At 34.4% G+C, this 18,401-nt stretch overlaps 1 protein-coding gene across 8 annotated transcripts in view; it reads left to right on the top strand.

Annotated features, from left to right (window-relative positions):
• The window catches only part of pde4d (phosphodiesterase 4D, cAMP-specific), a 507,544-nt gene that overhangs the window by 427,132 nt on the left and 62,011 nt on the right, over window positions 1–18,401 (top strand). For 5 of the 8 annotated variants that reach the window (XM_015367790.2, XM_069187201.1, XM_015367814.2 and 2 more), the window contains 2 exons: window positions 10,227–10,418; window positions 14,783–14,845. In XM_015367790.2, coding sequence (XP_015223276.2) covers window positions 10,227–10,418; window positions 14,783–14,845 — 255 coding nt within the window. Of the gene's footprint in view, window positions 1–10,226; window positions 10,419–14,401; window positions 14,465–14,782; window positions 14,846–18,401 lie in introns of those variants that run through there. The other 3 variants (XM_006626906.3, XM_015367796.2, XM_069187202.1) reach the window with 2 other exon arrangements.

Genomic DNA, 18,401 nt, shown 5'->3' with positions numbered 1-18,401 from the left:
GCAAACGTTTGGAGTGTAAACTTACTGTATAATGTGTGCTTTGGAGCTAAATAAATTATTGTAAAGATATAGATGTTTTCTTTAATATAAAATATATACGGACGCAGATATATCGGTCACTGGTACTGTACCTGATGTGTGGCATTGAAAGAAGCCTGTAGTTTGGCATCAACCTAAAATTGAGTACAGAGTTCTAGACTTTCCCCATGTTCTAGACTTTACCAACACTCTGCTGACACTCTGTTACCAATAAGCTGCAGGTCTACCTAGAAAGTCTACTAAAATACCCAATAATACTGAAGAGAATCTTATCTGGAGAAATGGTCTACCCCTTCTATCAGAAATAGAGAAGCCTCATGTGGGATTACTTTCACTGTCCCAGGTATTTTTCCTTTTCAAAAGAATACTTAATCACAACTCAGAGAAAAATTCAGATTCAGATTCAAGATTTAATCCAAGATACAAGATCTAAAATTAAAGGGGTGAAAACCTGACACAAGAAAATGCCAAAAGAATGCCACAACGTTCTTGCCATCCTAAAGGAGCAGTGTGTGAGCTAGAAGTGACTACTGTAAAGAGACAAAAGCAGGCTCATGAAGAGTAATGTTCCCATTATTTATCTACGTTTGTCACAGCTAATGCATCTGCCAGGTGAAGAAAGAGGGAGGGAAAGTTTGGCTGAATGCTGCCAAGTACTGTAGATGCCCATATGTTCCAGGACATTGAAACAAGTTTAATCTGCATGTCACCAAATTGCCACTAAGTCACTAATTACAGACACTTAGATTGGCAGACATGCTTCTTCATGCCCACTACTGAGAGAAGTGTGAGGATCTTGCTCCACTGATTAGTCTTCAGCAAGTAGGAGTTTTTAATCTGACATGATTATAACCTTCTTAAGCAAATTATACAATGTATTTTTCTTCTCTGTTTCACCCCTTTGACACTTCAGAAGAAAAAAAAACTCCTAAATAAAAACTCCACTTATTGTCTTTTGTAGTTTTCACAAAGGCTAATTAACTGAGCAGGTTCATAAAATAATACAGTAGGAAAGCTTAAGTTTAAGTTTGTAGTAAAGCTTGGACTTTAGTAGCTATTTGGTCTTATTCAGACGTTTCTTGAAAGAAGTCAGAGTATCAGCTTTAACAAAACGATTCTTCTCAGTTTCTATCTGTGTCCACTGATTTATGTTTTCCTGTTGATTCTGATGACATTTATGATGTTTACTTTGTTAATACCATTGAGGATTTTGAATACTTGAATCCAGTCCCCTTGTAGTTAAATGTCTCTGCTCAAGGTTAAACAGATCTAATTATTCTAGCCTGTTGGTACTGTATGTGACAGGAATGTACTGTATGTACCTTGTTGATGTTCATCTCTGGATGGTTTTCCGAGCAGTAATAATCAATAAATATCCTCAGCTTTAGTATGCCTCAATATTTATAATTAAAATGGGGTTATTTAATAATAACAAAGTTCAATTAATCTATATAGTAATATAAAATGCTACTTGAACATTATCACAGGCATTCTGTAATTCTCTGTGAAAGCAGACTGTGTCATACTACTGTATATGTTTGTCTGAGTTGGCAAACTGATGTTGTAGAAATGCACTCCTTGTTTAGCCTCTGGATTTTAAATGGCACTGCTCTTCTCCAATTTGCTGAAGCATTTATGCCATCCTGCAGTGGACTCCAAATATAGGCCAAGGGCATCATCAATGGCATTGCAGCTTTCTTCTTCATGCACTGCTTCAACACCTATAAAAATAAGCCAGTTGTCATCTCTTATCTGCCACTTGGTGGGCAGGTGAGCCCTGACACGTTAAAAAGCTTTGGATAGCCTGAAATCTCAACACTGCTTCTGGACAGAACTCAGGAGGAAAACTGAATATGACCAGCACTGAGCTACTGAAGCCTGTAAATATCTATAGCACCTTTTAACAATAGCGTACATGAGAACTTTGGATGTTTTCCTGACAATTTCGCAGCATCTTAGAGGGTAAAATTATAAATTGCTTTTTAAATGCTTATTATGTTGCTTTTGTGCCGCTATGACAAAAAAAAAGCCTCCTGTTTTGTACTGACATTTTTAAAAGACCTATTTTAACAGTACATATACTATAAGTAAGTATATTTATTTTTTCTTACAAGGGATAAAAATCCCAAGTAATATCAAAACACTTTTCTCTTTTTTCTCATCCTTTTATGTGATAGAACAGAACCTTCTGAAAACTGAAGGACATAAACCTGCAGAAAGATATTAATTCAAGCTGCTGTCATCTGTGGCTGTGAATAATGTTAGAAACTCTAGCACTATCACTATCAAGGTTCACAAAACATAGGAGATGGAATGATGTGAGGAAAGCATTCTACTGGATAATAACAATAATAATTTTTAATAGTAGTAATACATACAGTATGCATTCTTTAAAAAAAATAGTCGTACTACAAAACAAGATCCATTGCATTTTTTTTTAGTCTAGCATCATTTATGGGGTTCATCAACACGTTCACTGGAATGGGGAGAGAGAGAGAGAGAGAGTGAACTAATCATCTCAAATACAGAACAAGACGATGTGCTCTCATGTCTGAAACAGTAGAATAATTTAAATTAAGCCCTGGCTGGATTTTCAGTCTCAACTCACTCTTATGTTTTTGGTTTTTTTCATGAACGGAAAGTTGTTTTAAAAAAAAAACAGGTTATATATTTATGAAAATTATTAAGTTAATGGAACTGAGCTTTCTAATCTCCCAAGTCAATATAGAGATCTGGTACAGATAAAGAGCTCAAGTAACTCACAACCAAATTTGTAGTTAAAGTATGTGCGGTAGCTAGCAAGTGATAAATAATTAGCACTTCAAGTCTACTCTATTCAAACAATCAATACATATCCATTCATCCATTTTCTAACTGTTTCTTCCAATTTAGGGTTGCAGAGGAGCTGGAGCTTAACCTAGCAAGCAACAGGGGAAAGGCAGAGTACACCCTGGACAGGACTTCAGTACATCACAGGGGAGACCCAAACAGAAACACCCACATACTCACATCACTGCTAATTTTCCCAGAAGCCAATGAACGAATCCAACAGTATACTTTTGCTGTGAGACGAAATAGGTGCACCTGGAGGAAATACATGGGAACATGGGGAGAACATACAAACTCCACACAGACCCACCCCAGGCCCGGAATTAAACTCAAGGCTCCAGCAGTGAGAAGCAGCGATGATAACCACAGCTATATAAGGTTAAAGAGTATATAAATTTTTGTGAGGGGGGAGCGTCAAAGTGCAAAGTGGTGGTTAGCACTGCTACTTTGCGGCTTCAGGGCCTTAGGTTCTATTCCAGCTTCTGTATGTCTAGCGTTTGCAAGGTTCCACGGGGTGCTTCAGATTCATCCCACCTCTCACAGAAGTGGGTTCTGTTTAATTAGCTACTCATACGTTATCCCCAAGATTTATACCCATGAGGTATGCAGTTGGGCTGCTCACCTCATTATTTGCCCCAGTAGAGAGGGCTTTTGGTGTCCCTGGTATCACTCAGGTATATGGACATATAGAGACAAAAATGGAATATACTGTACGTCCGTTAATAAAAATACAGTAAAGTAGACATGAAAGAAAGCTACAAATTTAGTTGACTCATTCACATGCAGCTAAAAAAATGTTTTCAAAATACATTAGAACTGATCTTAAAAAAAATCTATCTGATCTTATCTTCATCCAAAAAGATACATAGCATTTAAAAAAAAAGTGAAAATGAAAAATATCAATTGCACCTTTCAAAAATATGGCCAACACACATAAATCTACCAGAACGAGAAAGATACCTGTATATGAACAATGTTCATAAAAGGTTATCCCAAAGCCTGTCACTCTGTTAGTAGAACATTAACTCAGGATTATCTCTTGTTACTTTGAAATGACTCAGTTTGTTTTTAGCATTCAGATTAGGTGTGAGTAGTACCCTTTCATAACTTGCTGAAGTTACTTCATAGTTGTTCAGGTTGTTTTTCTATTTTGTTGTTTTCAGTTTTTCTTTGTTCACGATCATAAAGAAAGATATACTGAATACACATATTAAACATCAAAAGGAAAATGAACACGAATTAAAGGAAAATGAGAAATGAACATTTTGTCCAGACTATAGATGATGTCTTACGGAACAGCGTACCATTTCTCTCACAGAGTCAAACAAGCATGTGCTTGTTTAGAATCTCTTGGCTCTGAACACCCCAGATGTTGAGCAACAGTAGTGTGTTGACTTATCCAGCCTACAACATACTGTTGGCACAAAGGAGTGTATCTTGATAAGCAGGACATACTGTATTGGTTCCATTTTGTGCTTTATTTTTTTGTTTTTCACAATGATGTGATATAGCACCTAGAGTAGTTTTCAGTCACTGCAGTGTATCACAGCCATGAAGGTGTCTTATCTCTAAAACATAAAATGCATATATATTATATACTTATAGAACAGAGAGTATATTATTAGTAGTGACTTCACGTGTATTTTGGGAACTCACAAAAAAAAAATATTTTTACTTTTCAATTCCAGGAATTAAAAAAAAATTGCTTTCTACTTAAGAGCTTAAACCTGTAGTCAGTTTAATGTTATGGAAGGCAAAGCTGGTTTAGGTTTCAATTGATATTTACACAATAGGATTGACAACTTTACCCTGAAGGAAAGGCTAAGTTTAGATCATGTGAACTAGAGGCACTGGCCTCCTTTTTTTTCCAGAAAGTCTAGAGCTTAGCAGTTGCAGCTATAGTGATGTTTCTGCATGGGCCTTGTTTCACAGTGCTTTAAATTAAATTTAAACATTTTGTTCAAGTAAACCTATCTGAATTCATGTAGTTAACATCTTAGGAACATGAAATAAGCCTTATACACTACAGAAAATGCAAAATGTAGTGTTGACTCCAGCTGGAACAGAAAAAGAGATCAGAGTATTTTCTTTCAAACACTGTTTTTTGTACCTGTGATCTAAATAGGCTTTATACCTTTATACCAGATCTCCTAAGACAATTATAAGGTCAGAAACAGGAAGCACATTGGACATTGTGCAGCAACGAGATGAAGAATGTATTATTATTGAAGAATGCATCAAAGGCAAATTGCAGCCAACAAAAAGAAAATGTTTGTTATTTTTAAGTCTCTGCCTGTCTGCACAAATTGTGTGAGATCAAAATGACTGAATGGAATGACATTCATCAAGACATCCCAAATATTTTGTAGTATTTATTTTAAAATGTGTCACCACAGCATTTGGGGAACTTCAGTGTATGACACCTCTGCTGTGTTGTTACTTCAGAGGCTTTTACAGTTTTCATCAGCTTTTATTGGATGTAGATGAGTCAAATGTGTTCCATTTCTTTGCCTGAGAAATTCTACAGTATCTATTCAGCACTACTCTACTCTAATTTGTTTTCCATCTCAGCCTCTCAGAATAAGGATACAATTTACAGCTTCTGCAACTTTTGCAGAGATTACCAAACAAAAAGAAAAAGACAAGATACAGTATACAGTATTTGAATATGTCACCTGCTTCTCCCTTTCATCAAGTGATTTCACCAATGGTGCAAAAAAGTGTGGTTTCATCTGGCAGTGCATTTTTGCTATATGTTTGGTCTGACGACTTTTGACAGATTTTCATTACTGAAAAATCTGCTGTGGCCTTACTTGTGCTTTACTGTATTTCGAAGCCTATACTTTCAGAGATGACCTCAGGGCCTAAATATGAGAACCCTGTTGCTGGTTTCGCAGATTAATGTGATAAGGAAGTGGGTGAGTCTGATTTATAATTTATGCTGAAGGGTTTGAAGAGTAATGTGCCTGGCTGCAGAGTGTAACAGTGATAGGTACTGTGATATGCCCCACTGAGAGCTGTGTCAGCACACTATTATACAGAGGATGGAGAAATCCTTCTTATACTGTATGGATAAGAAACATAATAAACAATGTCTTGCAGAATTCTTGATATACATATCCTTGATTACAAAACATCTTCAATATGTACTTTAAAATATATTTTGTTTTAGAATACAAATACATATGTATACTAAAACATTTAAATGTAAACATATATACAATACTTAATATTTATATGTTTTACATTTACTTTAATATGACTATTTTCACACATGTTTTGTTCTGCCTGTGTCTATGAATGCTAAAGCTGGTGGTGAGTATTTGGCTAAACTATAATGTTACTCATTAAAAATATAATCTAGGCTAAAAGAACTATTTACTCATTCATGATGTCATAAACTGTCATTGAATTTACCTTAACCTGTATATATTAATCATTCTTTTTTATAAGGACATTTACATGGTGATTTTTTGGGGGGATTCTTGACTGTGTTTTTTAGCAAGAAATCCAAATAATTCAAAAAACAGCTGGACAATCTCTGCCAGTTTCTTGCCTAGTAATTTTAGTACTGCTTTTCTAAGCATTCTAACGTATTATACAGTAGTTGGGTGAGATCAGCTGGTTGAAGTATATACTGTACAGCATATATAGAATATGTTTTTTTTGTTTTATTTTAAAAGCCTGACACTTTTTCATAATGTCCAGCAGATCCTTTTTTACAATAAACCATTAACAGATAATTAAATGTTTGTAACAAAACAGTCAAAAAGAATTGTTTTTGAATGTACATTATGCCTCCCAGAGTAACCATAAGAAACAACAAAAACCGCTGTGCACACATTGCATTTAAGTGACTGAATATGCATGAATAATTCAGATTTTAATATGTATACTTAATAGATTTGGGAACATAATCTAATTTGAAGTTCAATCAGTTATATTCATTCCATTTGTTAGGATTTAGATATCAAGGCATCACTGAGTAAAAGAAGCATGCCTGGATACCTTTGGACAAGATGTTCTCTCAGATAAGCTAATAAAATGATGCAATTATAAAAGTAAAAACTGGGGGGAGGATCGCTGGAGTACAGTAGGTTAATTGCTTTTCAGTGGATACAGGCATACTGTATGTACAGTATAGGGCAGAAGTGAAATATTCCGCAAAATTTAGTTCTTTCTCTACTTAACACATGCTATAAAGTATTATATGCTTTTTATAGATTTTACACAAGGTCTGTGCAGATCTTCCTTAAAGTATATAGTGATGAAAGGGGTGCTTTTTCAGAAAGGTATTTCACACTGTCCGGTTGTGCTGTAGTCTCAGAGATGAGGTCAGATATGGTTGGTTTGTAATTACCATTATCTTTCAAATAGTTGCCTCGTATTATCATTTCTATCCTATTATCTGCCAATGTCACTCACAGGTTAAAGACAGAATTTTATTAACTAAAGCCACTTGCAAGATGAATGGAGGTTCCGTTAATAGAACATGCAAGGCATCTGAAAACTTACAAATGTTACCAAGGATGTTTGCAGCTGAATAAATCTAGAAAATGAAGTATAATTCACATTATGGAATTATTCATTTGACAGATCTTTACAAATAATCACAAGTTAATGCATTTGGTCTTTTCTCGCAATAATAAGAGTATACTTTATTTATTTTAATCTTTCTACATGTTGTTGATCCATACTATACATACATACAGTACTGTATTTGAAAATGGAAGCAATGCCACACAGATCTACTTGTTTCATTTTGGGGACAGAGAAATGGATTTTATTAGCTCGTCATAACCCACCAGGCTATCAGTATCAGATAAAGGATTTGCCGAGGATTAACTTGCAGTTCATTTTATTAGAATGGTTTACGTCACTGGGGAATCCCTAGATATTGCGTCAAGAATCTATATTTGATTGTCCTGGGATTACATTTCAAAATAGGTACGAGACAATCCCAAAGGATTCTCTGGTGTTTCACAACACACTGAAGTAAAGCTGGGGTTTACCTTAACTGAGTTGGGCTAGCCAAGTTTTTAAGCCTTTATCTGCCATAGCCTATTCTTATTAATCATCACCAATGATTATACAGAGAGATACAAACATGAACGGGAGTTATCAGTGATCACTCCTCCTGTACTGTGAAAAGCTACAGGTATGTGAATTAAATTATGTTTAGAATATTTTATTATATATAAACTATGAGAAATATTCAGAAATTATATCATATCTGTGCAATATGCTGTATAATATGTATGTTAACAAAAATCTAAAACCTTGCTATTTTACCCGAGAAAATAAAAAAGTTGTATTTCAGTCCAGCAGACTTCCTTATTTGTTCAAAGACTTAACTCTCTTTTCAAAATTCTCTAGACACAATTATAGAATACTTATGCCCTTACCTGTCTGCCTAGATTTTCAATTAGGAGACATTACTTAATTTAAGGAGATAATCTACAAAAAAGTTTCTGACCTTAGTAACCCAGAAATTCCACTTTTATTCCACTATCCTTGTTTATAGCTCTGCATCCTTCTATGACGCTAAATAATCAGAGGAATTTAGTTTACATTTTATTTTCCTGTCATCCAACACATAAATAAAAAACGTACTTCACCAAATATTTCTTAACCTCCCAAAGTAGTTTTGATATTCAGTGGGTCAGTGCTGCTGCTTTTCTTTAACCTGCGTGTTGGCTGAATAAGTCTAGACTAATAACAGGCATTTTGACGTGTTTTATTCCACAGAGACTTAAATTTCCATTGGCATTATCGCATCTCTTTTTGACAGAAGGCTTAGTGGGTTAATAAAAAACAGACACATGCAGTTCAGGGTGAAATTGTGCGTCGTCTGTTCGTTATTTGGCTTAATCCTTTCATTACTCACTTAAGCCTCGACATGACAGTAAGCAACAACGTAATTGCTGATGACAGAACTGCACTCAGTAAAGTGTAAAATTCCAATTTGAATGTATGTGCTTTTATATTTTGTCAGGATAACAAAACCACTAAGTACTGTATACAGTATGTTTGGACTCACTTAGTCTGAAACTGAGAAATGTACAGTACATTGCTTTGTAAATGAATTTGTTTAATTGTATTAAAAGTTGGGAGAGAATTTAGAGTGCCTACTGTAAGTTATTAGGTCTTGCATAGCTTTTAGTCTGGTTTAGGATGATCCAGGTGTTTGATGAAAATATAGACACTGCTACTTCAGACTGCTGGCAGCTGTCCAGTTCTCCTAAAAAGTTTGCTATATTTGGAACTGTTTTGTGCACTGTAAATTGTAAACATTTTGATTGTGGAGAGGAAAAATATTTAGAACATAAAGATAATTTGCAAATACTAAGTTTCAAAGTACTGTGGCGCTTCACACAAATATATTTGTTTAAATATGTTTATTTCACATTTCAACACCATTATTAGCTTATTTCAACACCATATCCTGCAGTCCTTCTACAATAAGGCTAATATTACTGCTATGATTATGTCATATTGAAAAATAACTTTATTGTAGAAACTTCTGTTGAGGTTGTATTACTGCGATAAACCTGCTCATAAATGCATGACAAGAGTGACCCCTACAGGTCTTTTGCAAAGGTGAACAGTTGCATAACATGAAAATAAGAGTTCTTTTTAAAGCACGATTGCTGCAGGGTGTGGAGCTGTGCAACTAGGCCCCAATGCTGCTAATTCCTTGATTCTCTGGCAGTGAGAATTAACAAAGGTTTACAATACACTCTTTGTGTGTGTGCATGTCAGCCATGTCTTTCAATCACGTGGTTCCATAAAGCAGCTCCAAAGGAAAAAAATGATAACGACAAAATGTTCAGTTTTTATTTTATCTTGCTTTGTTTTTTTATTTTAAATTACATGTAAACATGGTCTGTCTTGACATACTGAATGCCTGAATTTAAATATAAAACCCATGAAGACTCAGTTGTATTCAGTAGATGAACCCTGTTCAAATAGTACCCTGCTTAAATAATTTTATAGTTTATAAACAGAAGATTCTGAGCATTTTAAAACACGTCTCACACGGAAATGCCACTGTGACATGATTTTGCTACTTTGCTATTTTGCTAGTTAAAGGAAGTAAAAATACATTTTCTTTTGTTTTATTTTGAATTTTGATGTTTATTTGGAAACCGAAACAGCCATGAAAAGCCAAGTTGTGTAGATCATTCCCCAAATCCTTTGATAAGATTGATAACTCTTTGCATTTTCAGTTGTCCATATAATTAAATCTGATAAGTAAAACAACTTATATAACATACCTGTATACATACAGTACAGCAGCAGAATACAATAATAACAGTACCACAATAGGTAACTATCTTTTTCTGCTTCTCCAACAGTTTTGATGTGGATAATGGCACATCTTCAGGAAGGAGTCCCCTGGATCCAATGACCAGCCCTGGGTCAGGGCTCATCCTCCAGGCCAACTTTGTGCACAGCCAGCGGAGGGAGTCCTTCCTGTACCGCTCAGACAGTGACTATGACCTCTCACCCAAATCCATGTCCAGGAACTCCTCGATTGCCAGTGACATGTAAGTGTAATTGAGGAATCTACTTTTTTTTACACCATGCACACTCAGCAGCTGATGAATGATGTTGCAGCTACTGTAAATGTTCAAAGAACGTCAGGAAAGCACATTATGTCTGCCTTTTTCTAGGTATGGCGTGTGGAGAATCAGTGTTGTGTGTATTTGAAAGTGTCTTTCCTATGGAAGAGAAAATACAGTAGTGCTAGTATTTTCTATTAATGACATTTATAATAAAGTAACAATAATAGCTCTAAACATGGTTTGTTGTCTCTGAACCCTCTTTACACAGACATACAAGAAAGTATGAGAAATTGCAAATGGTTACATTTTACTTATTGCCTTACTCTTCTAAAGCCTACTGTAGATACAGACCAGACCACAACCTTTAATCGAGAAATAATTTTCATTTCACTAAGGACAACATCATCCAAGCATTGAATGCTTTGTGAATGTTTGGAATACTTGGTGAGATAGGTTTGGCTTAACCCGCTTGGTTAATAGGTAGCCTCTTGGCCATGGGATGAGAAGGCTCAAACCCCACTCAGAGAGAAGAGAGCCAATGGATACTTTAGGTACAAGGTGGTGATGGGTGGAGGAGGAATCCTTTAGACAAATGCGAAGAAAAGTATTTGTGTTTGATATACAGTATACCAAATTTCTGAAATGATGGTGATTGTGTACAGTTGTGTGCGTTTGATATTGCTAGATATTGTTATTATCCATCCCAAACTTCAGTTAAAAAATTCCATTTATTTATTTTTACATTCAAATTTTCTAAGATGTATTTGTGACTTCCTTTTCTTTTCTTCGTGTATGTATACAGTATATGTTTCACAGGTTGGAGGTGTTGATGTTTGTGTTGAACTTTGACTTAGTGTCTGCTCAGGCCGTAAATGGTTAATTCTGATTACAGTGAGGAAAAATGAACATTGATGACGCAATTTTAGAGACAATTATGAACACAATAAACAAGGTATCATAAGCTGCTTCTCCATTGCTGCAGGTTGAGACCTTTGTTGTTTTAATGAATACATATATTTTTAATTATTAATTATATATTATATTAAACATGTAATTGACAACATTGCAAATAATAGTAATATTAAAAATGTAATTTTATTATAGTGCATTATTACATTATATGTTTTTATTACTTTACTTTTCTGTTTACAGTAAATGTTAAACAATTTAGAATTGTACCTTTTGTTTTCAAGGGTTCAGTTCTGATTCATGAGGTGTGGTTTTGAACTTGAAAGGCTGCTGGATTAAGTTGTCTTTAAACAGAGTGTATTAAATAATAAGCAAGACTTTCTTACACTACATTGGGGTGTACCAGTATTCCAATACTATTCAAGACATAGAAAGACTTAGAAATAGTTTTGTTTCAAATTCAAGAACTTGTATTTCACTTATTTGTTGTTGCTGTGATACTAGTTAGTCAGGCACAGTCTAAGTAAAGTGTAATGGTTTCCCTTTCTTCATTTAAATTATCTAGGTTCCTGAGATCTGGCAAGCAAAATCATGAACTGTGATAATATAAAGTAAATTTTGTTACAGTTCTGTGATATCCAGTAATGTAGACTGGAGCCAAAACTATGATTATTTATTATGCATAGATTCCTAAATCAACAATCTTTAGTAACCAAACAATACTGTAGCTTATTTTGTACAAACTTTCCAAACTCTTTTTTTTCATTCACTGTACTTTAATTTACTAAATATTTGTTTAGTTAAGTAAATTTCCAAAACACTAAAAACTGGGAATATTTAAAGCAGACAGAACTGTTTATGTAAGTATCTTCATGTTCCTACTACTGACATAAAATCTTTTGAGCCTGCACGCATTAACACAAACAAACCATTGATTACGCACTGTCATTTTAGCACACTGTATTTTCTTTCAGTGAAATGTCAATTTTTCAAAGAAATGAGATCATAAAGTCATCTGAAAGTCATCAGAGTTTTTAAGCAAGAAAAAAGCATCTTTCGAAAAAGGTGTGTGATACAGTATTTTATAGAGCCCTGCACAGTACAAAGAGACTTAAGATATGAAAGGAATAAAAATATATGAAAAGATATGAAAGGAATAAAACAATTGATATAATATTATAATATTAAAGTAATATTTTCCATAAATTGGCATTTAAATATAATTTAAACTAAGACATTTACGTGAAATGAATTTACAAAATACATAATATTAAATACATTGATTTTTTAAAAAGGACAAAACAAAATTCAGTATCATTCATGGCACACAGAACCATCTGTAGTGCTGCATGAGTCTCTGCATCAGTTTAGAATTATTGTCATCTATGGTAAAGAGAGTGAAATAAGAAAGTCGTTATGATGTCTGCTAATGATTTATCTCTCTGAGCAGTCTAGATTGAAACTGAATGCACTGTGCTTTGGTTTTGGCAAAGCATCCCATTTCATGTGTATTACTGTATCTAGGATTTTGAACAGACCTGACCTGCAGGATACAATATAGGGTTTTGGTGTTTACCATGGCAAAAGACCGATTTCATTTGAAGAGAAATGTATTAAGTATAGAATTGCTGCATTTTGCATTCATATAAAATGATAATATTACTGTATCTCGACAGCAGTCTTCACACAAAGCAGAGAGAACATACAGTATCTGGCCAATAACACATGATGCATCACTCTTAAAAAATCTTGGCTTGCAAGCTTTGCATATAAACACCGTATGTTGCTTGGAGTTTACAAAGAACAGCTCTAAATTAATCATGAATTACAATTTTTTAAAATGAACATTTTAAACAGAGTTCAATACAGCATGTACTGTACATCAAGCATCAAAAGCATCATACAGTATGACTTAGAACTACAGCAGCAATTTTCTGTTGAACAGACATTACATAGGTAAATGCATAATGCAGATTAGCATTTATTATTGACAGGGTTTATCCACATGGGGTGAATTGTGAATGTTTCAGGCTAGTAACATGTTGCAACCAATGCAATAGAGCCATAGATCTTTGAGGTGTGCATTGCACCAGGTTGCAGATGCTGTCTTGTGGGATTCTGTAGTGTCCCTCTCATAGACAAGGTCTGGACAAGCACATGGCAATTCACTGGTCTCTTAGCCCTAGATGCCACAGATATCGGCTCTGGCCATCCAGCAAATGTTCAACAGATTACAAAGTCTTTTGGGTAGAGCAACCACAGCATAACTGCTACTAGACAACCACTGTGTCACTAGTACCATGAGGGTGTGCACTGTCCATAGAATATTGTCGTAAGAAGATGAGCACACTTAAACAGCAAGTGAGGTCCCAAGACCTGTTCAGTGTAGCACTGTGCAGCCAAGTTGCCAACAATATCTACAAGTAGAGTTCTGTAGTAACTAAACTCTCCTGCCCGAAACATTTTACTTGGATGGTAGCTTGAATGTTGGCTGTGTTGCACCCTGAGCAACTAGCAACACTGAACTTGCTGGTTTAGTCTAGCTGACGATATTGACATAAAGGTAAAGTGATTTGATAAGTGGGGCATATTGGGTCCTTTCTAGGTTTTTCTTTTTTTTTCATTTTTGTCAGGCTAGATATTCAACAGGTTTAATCACCTCATTACTTGTGCCCAGTTTGCATTCTCATATATGAGGTGATTTAGGGCTGGTGCAACAGAATCACTTTAGTGTATCACAGTCTGCAACTATCAATTATTTACAATGGTTCAAAAACATGCAATCAATATTCAAAATCCATATACTTCATTTTTCTAAAAAATACAATACATAAACAGAGTAATGTGTTATAAATGTTCATAATACAGACAGCTGAAAGATAGGTTGAAATGTGCTCATTTCAAATAAAGATTTAATATGACCTCCTTTATGAATTTATATTTTTGAGCAAAAGTTTTAAACATTTTGCAATGGTCTATCTTTTTCATTGTTTTGCTTTCATTATACACATATATGGCAAACTTGTAATCCTCAGTGTTGCCAGCCTTGTCCAGGTGTGAGTAGGCCCTTTGCAGCATGTACTGTAGATGATTGCATCCTCCACACCAACACTGGGCTGGTAGGTGAACTGTAGGGTGTTCCTAAGTAGAACTAATGTCCCAAAATGACAACCACATTTTTTATTGTAATTGTGATGGGTGGGATGGGACAAATTTCCAACTTATATCATAGCACTCTAATTAGCAGAGGATAATTTTCTTGATAATATTTCAGTCATTTTAATATGTTAATTTTCATTTAAAAATTGAAAGCTTTTCCATGTCCCAGCAGTATGAGTCAAAAATTATTTTTTTTCTAAAAACATGTGCTGTGCATTGCCTGTTTCATCTCTCTGAATTCCCAGATGCTTTTTTGATCATTCTGTCCCTATTATTAGGAATAACTACCAACTGAGACCTCCTTTGGTTTCTCAGAGATCAGAACCAATTATTACTGGAAAGTAAGTTATTATACAAGTAACCACTAACAGCCATTTGTTGGAAGAGGTGTTCATGCAGCCCCTAATGTATGTTCTGCCTGTCATGCATCACTTTGCTTTGCACCAGATATTAACAGATAACTAACAGCCTCACAAGCTTATGATTACTTAAAGGCAATACTTTACATACAAATACTTTGATGGTTGGGTCTTTTAATCTTGTAAACCTCTTTGATGGTTAATATCTATTGAATCCGACCAGTTTGTTGATTATTGTGTTAGAAGGTGAATCTGCATTTGCTTTCTGTTATACATAGTGTGCTGCTGACTTTCACATTACCGCAAATGTCAAAGGAATTCATGTGGTCAGTGTTTGGATAGTCAAGAGCTACAGTATACTCCACTTTGTTACAGATCTGAAGCTGCTCAACATTGCTAGCCAGAGGTACTTTTGGCATGTTTCTTTGGTGAAAAGGGGTGCGAGGGTGAATTTCCTGCATTAGTCTGTCAAGGTAGTCTTGCTGAAAAACCCAATTCTGTTGACTCAATATATAAGGTAATGACTTATCCCAGGAGACAGGAAGCTATAAAAATAGACATTTTTTCTTGTGGCCCATAAACAGGAAGTGCCAAGATCTGTAGTGGCACATGACATACCCCTCCAGGAAATATGCCATAACCTAGTGTAATGTGAAAAAATATTGCTGTTTACAGCTAGATAATGTCCTACATTCATTCTAAATAATCAACGCTAACAAAAATACTTTAGTTCCAGATTTTAAAGTTTTGAAGACAGCAACATTTTGTTCAGTAAAAAGTGATATGCCATACACTATATAGCTATAAAATGCTAGTCTGTAACCAACAGCCAAAATCTTAAAAGTTCTGAAAACCACAAAATTCAATACTTTAGTGCTGCAGTCTTTAAAGTTTAAAGTAAGAAAAAATCAGATTGTATCAAGTATTAATAGAGAACATTTACTACCATTCAAGGGCTTTAGCTTAAAGTCATCAAGTTTGAATCATAGCATAACCTAACTGATATTGTTCTGTACGAAAGCAGTATTAAATAAAATGTCATGCACTAAAGAAGTACAGTATTAAATAAAATGTCAGCTGTGACATTTACAATGCTTGCCAAATGCAAAACTTATTTTTCTTTATCTTATAATTTAATTGGGTCATACAGTATATTTGCCAAAAACATGTCCTCTACCAAAATTTGATCCAAACCACATGTAAAAATAAAAAAATATGTGTCTTCATTTCATGATAAATGAGTTTATTTAAATCTCTAAGCAAATTGTGGCTTGATGCTTGAATAAAAATAAATGTAAGCGTTTGCTCGGCTTTTCGCATAAGCCAGGTAAAGTTCAACTTGAGTTCAATCATAACAGCCATATAAGAATAATTTCCACTGCTGTTTGATGTCGGAAAATTTTCAGATCTTGCTCACTTGTATTGTCTGAGTTTACAAGACTATAAACACTGGAGGATGTAGAACTATGTTTTTATATTCCTTGTAAACCTAGGCTATGTAGAACACTTATAATTATAGTGTTCATCCGACAAATAACCATTTCAGTTTAATACTTCAAAGCTTCCTTTGTATTTGGGGAGACAGATTAGTGTTGTTTTAAGAAATGAACAGGTTTGAAGACGGCTATCTTTTTTTACTTTTGCTTGTATTAAATCAAAACTTAAACTGATTCAATAATCACGTCAGTCTATAAACTCACTGTTTAAGAAAATATTTTAAATATTTAGCATATAAAAACCCACAACTGAGTGATTGTTTTATAACTTGTGATGGCTGGGTCAGTCATATTTTTTATGTATTCTGGACTGTAAATTTGACTTAACAGGTACAATATTGTTTATCTAAATTAAGGTTTGCCAAGATAAATAAATAGAACATCCCCAGTATCTCTTCAACACAGAAGTTGACATACAGTACATTATGCTTAATCAACAACTCAACAGAAACAATCACATCAGTTTTAAACAGAATTTTACAAATTCTTTAATGTATTGTTCTGTAGTAATATAAAATTAGGTGATTTTTAACCTGCATGTTGGAGCTAGTTCTCATTTTGCAACAGACCTTGCTAGTGTTACAAAAGTTTTAATTCCAAAATCACAGCAATTTGATTGCCATAACTCTTACAGATTTATATCAGCAAGTGGTCAAGAAAGCCTTGTTTGTAGTTACTTTATGTAAATTACACATACAGTAACTATCATAATATAATAAAATGGTAATAATGATCAGCATATTATTAATCTGTGTGATTTATTCGTCTCAAAAGCACTGAGATATAGTGTTTCTGAGTAGATTTCTATGTAGAATAATCACTTAATAGTGCAGTAATATCAAGAGGAGAAATAGTCTGTAAATGTTGAATAGTGCTTTCTTTCCATTTCAGTTTTATGAGAAGAAAATTATTTCTTTATAAGAGAACGGAAGTTGAAGATTAAAATTTGACCTCCTCCTGAACTTGTGTTTAAAAACTCTATTCATCTTAAAACCTGTATGAAAAGTTGATGTTGATGAGATTAATATACACAACTCTTCAAAAAAGTCGTGTTAATTGTAAACACCTCAACTAGATGACAAAGGGTAGGTATTCCTCTCAGCTGTGACAGGGGTTTGAAATATCAGTAGCTATGTTTAGAATGTTTTATTTACAGTGCATTCCTTTGTCGGCTTTGCTGATATGGCTGTGTGATATTAACAGTTCCAGACTCCTGTCAACTTTCCTTTTCAGTCAGTTAGTAGACAGCACTCATTCCTGAAGAGAACACATGCTTTTTTACAGACATGACACACTGTTTATCAGAGATACCCACACAAACCTTGCATGGATTACCATTTCATTCTTATATTGCTGGACTGAATTATTTTATACTGTACTGTATAGTGAGAATTAGGGAGGTTTTTTTGTCCCGGTGAAAGGTGGCAGTGGTATGTTGCATTTAGGCATGTGGCATATGTGCTGCTTACAGCCAATTTCAAGCATGTACTGTGTGAAATGCCTGCTTGTTGCTTCACTTGGATCCAGCAGCCCAAGTATATTTTGTCCTTCAAAGCTTGCATACCACCAGAAATCACCCACTCCCCCTACTACTGCTTTCTGCTAATACTAACCTTTTGCACTTGGAAATGCTTTAATAGCTTAAGGTAATGTAAAATGTTTTTTTTTTTTTTTATCCATTGAATCTTGATCTACTTAAATGTGCAGTGGATGTGCAACGATTCTAGGATCCTAATGAAGTATCCTTTTTTGTTACTCTGGAAACTGAACTAATTATTTATATTTTAAACTTATTTCAGGCTAAATAAACCTCAATTCAAATAATACCCTTCACTTTGAAGCATCAGTAACTTAGCCTATGATCTGTGACAAAGGCCTATCTGAAATTTGAACAATATATTTCTTTCTAAGATAAACTCACATTATGTACATTGTATTATATATGTTTTAAAATTTCTAATCATTGCATTGTTCAATACATGACCTATGTATTTTCAGAGAATACATACTGTATAAAGTGGCCTAGCTTTAAGATAAAGTAC

The sequence above is a fragment of the Lepisosteus oculatus genome, chromosome 3, assembly GCF_040954835.1.
Source record: "Lepisosteus oculatus isolate fLepOcu1 chromosome 3, fLepOcu1.hap2, whole genome shotgun sequence".
NCBI classification, from domain to species: Eukaryota; Metazoa; Chordata; class Actinopteri; order Semionotiformes; family Lepisosteidae; genus Lepisosteus; species Lepisosteus oculatus.
This window is presented reverse-complemented; position numbering and strand designations above follow the sequence as displayed.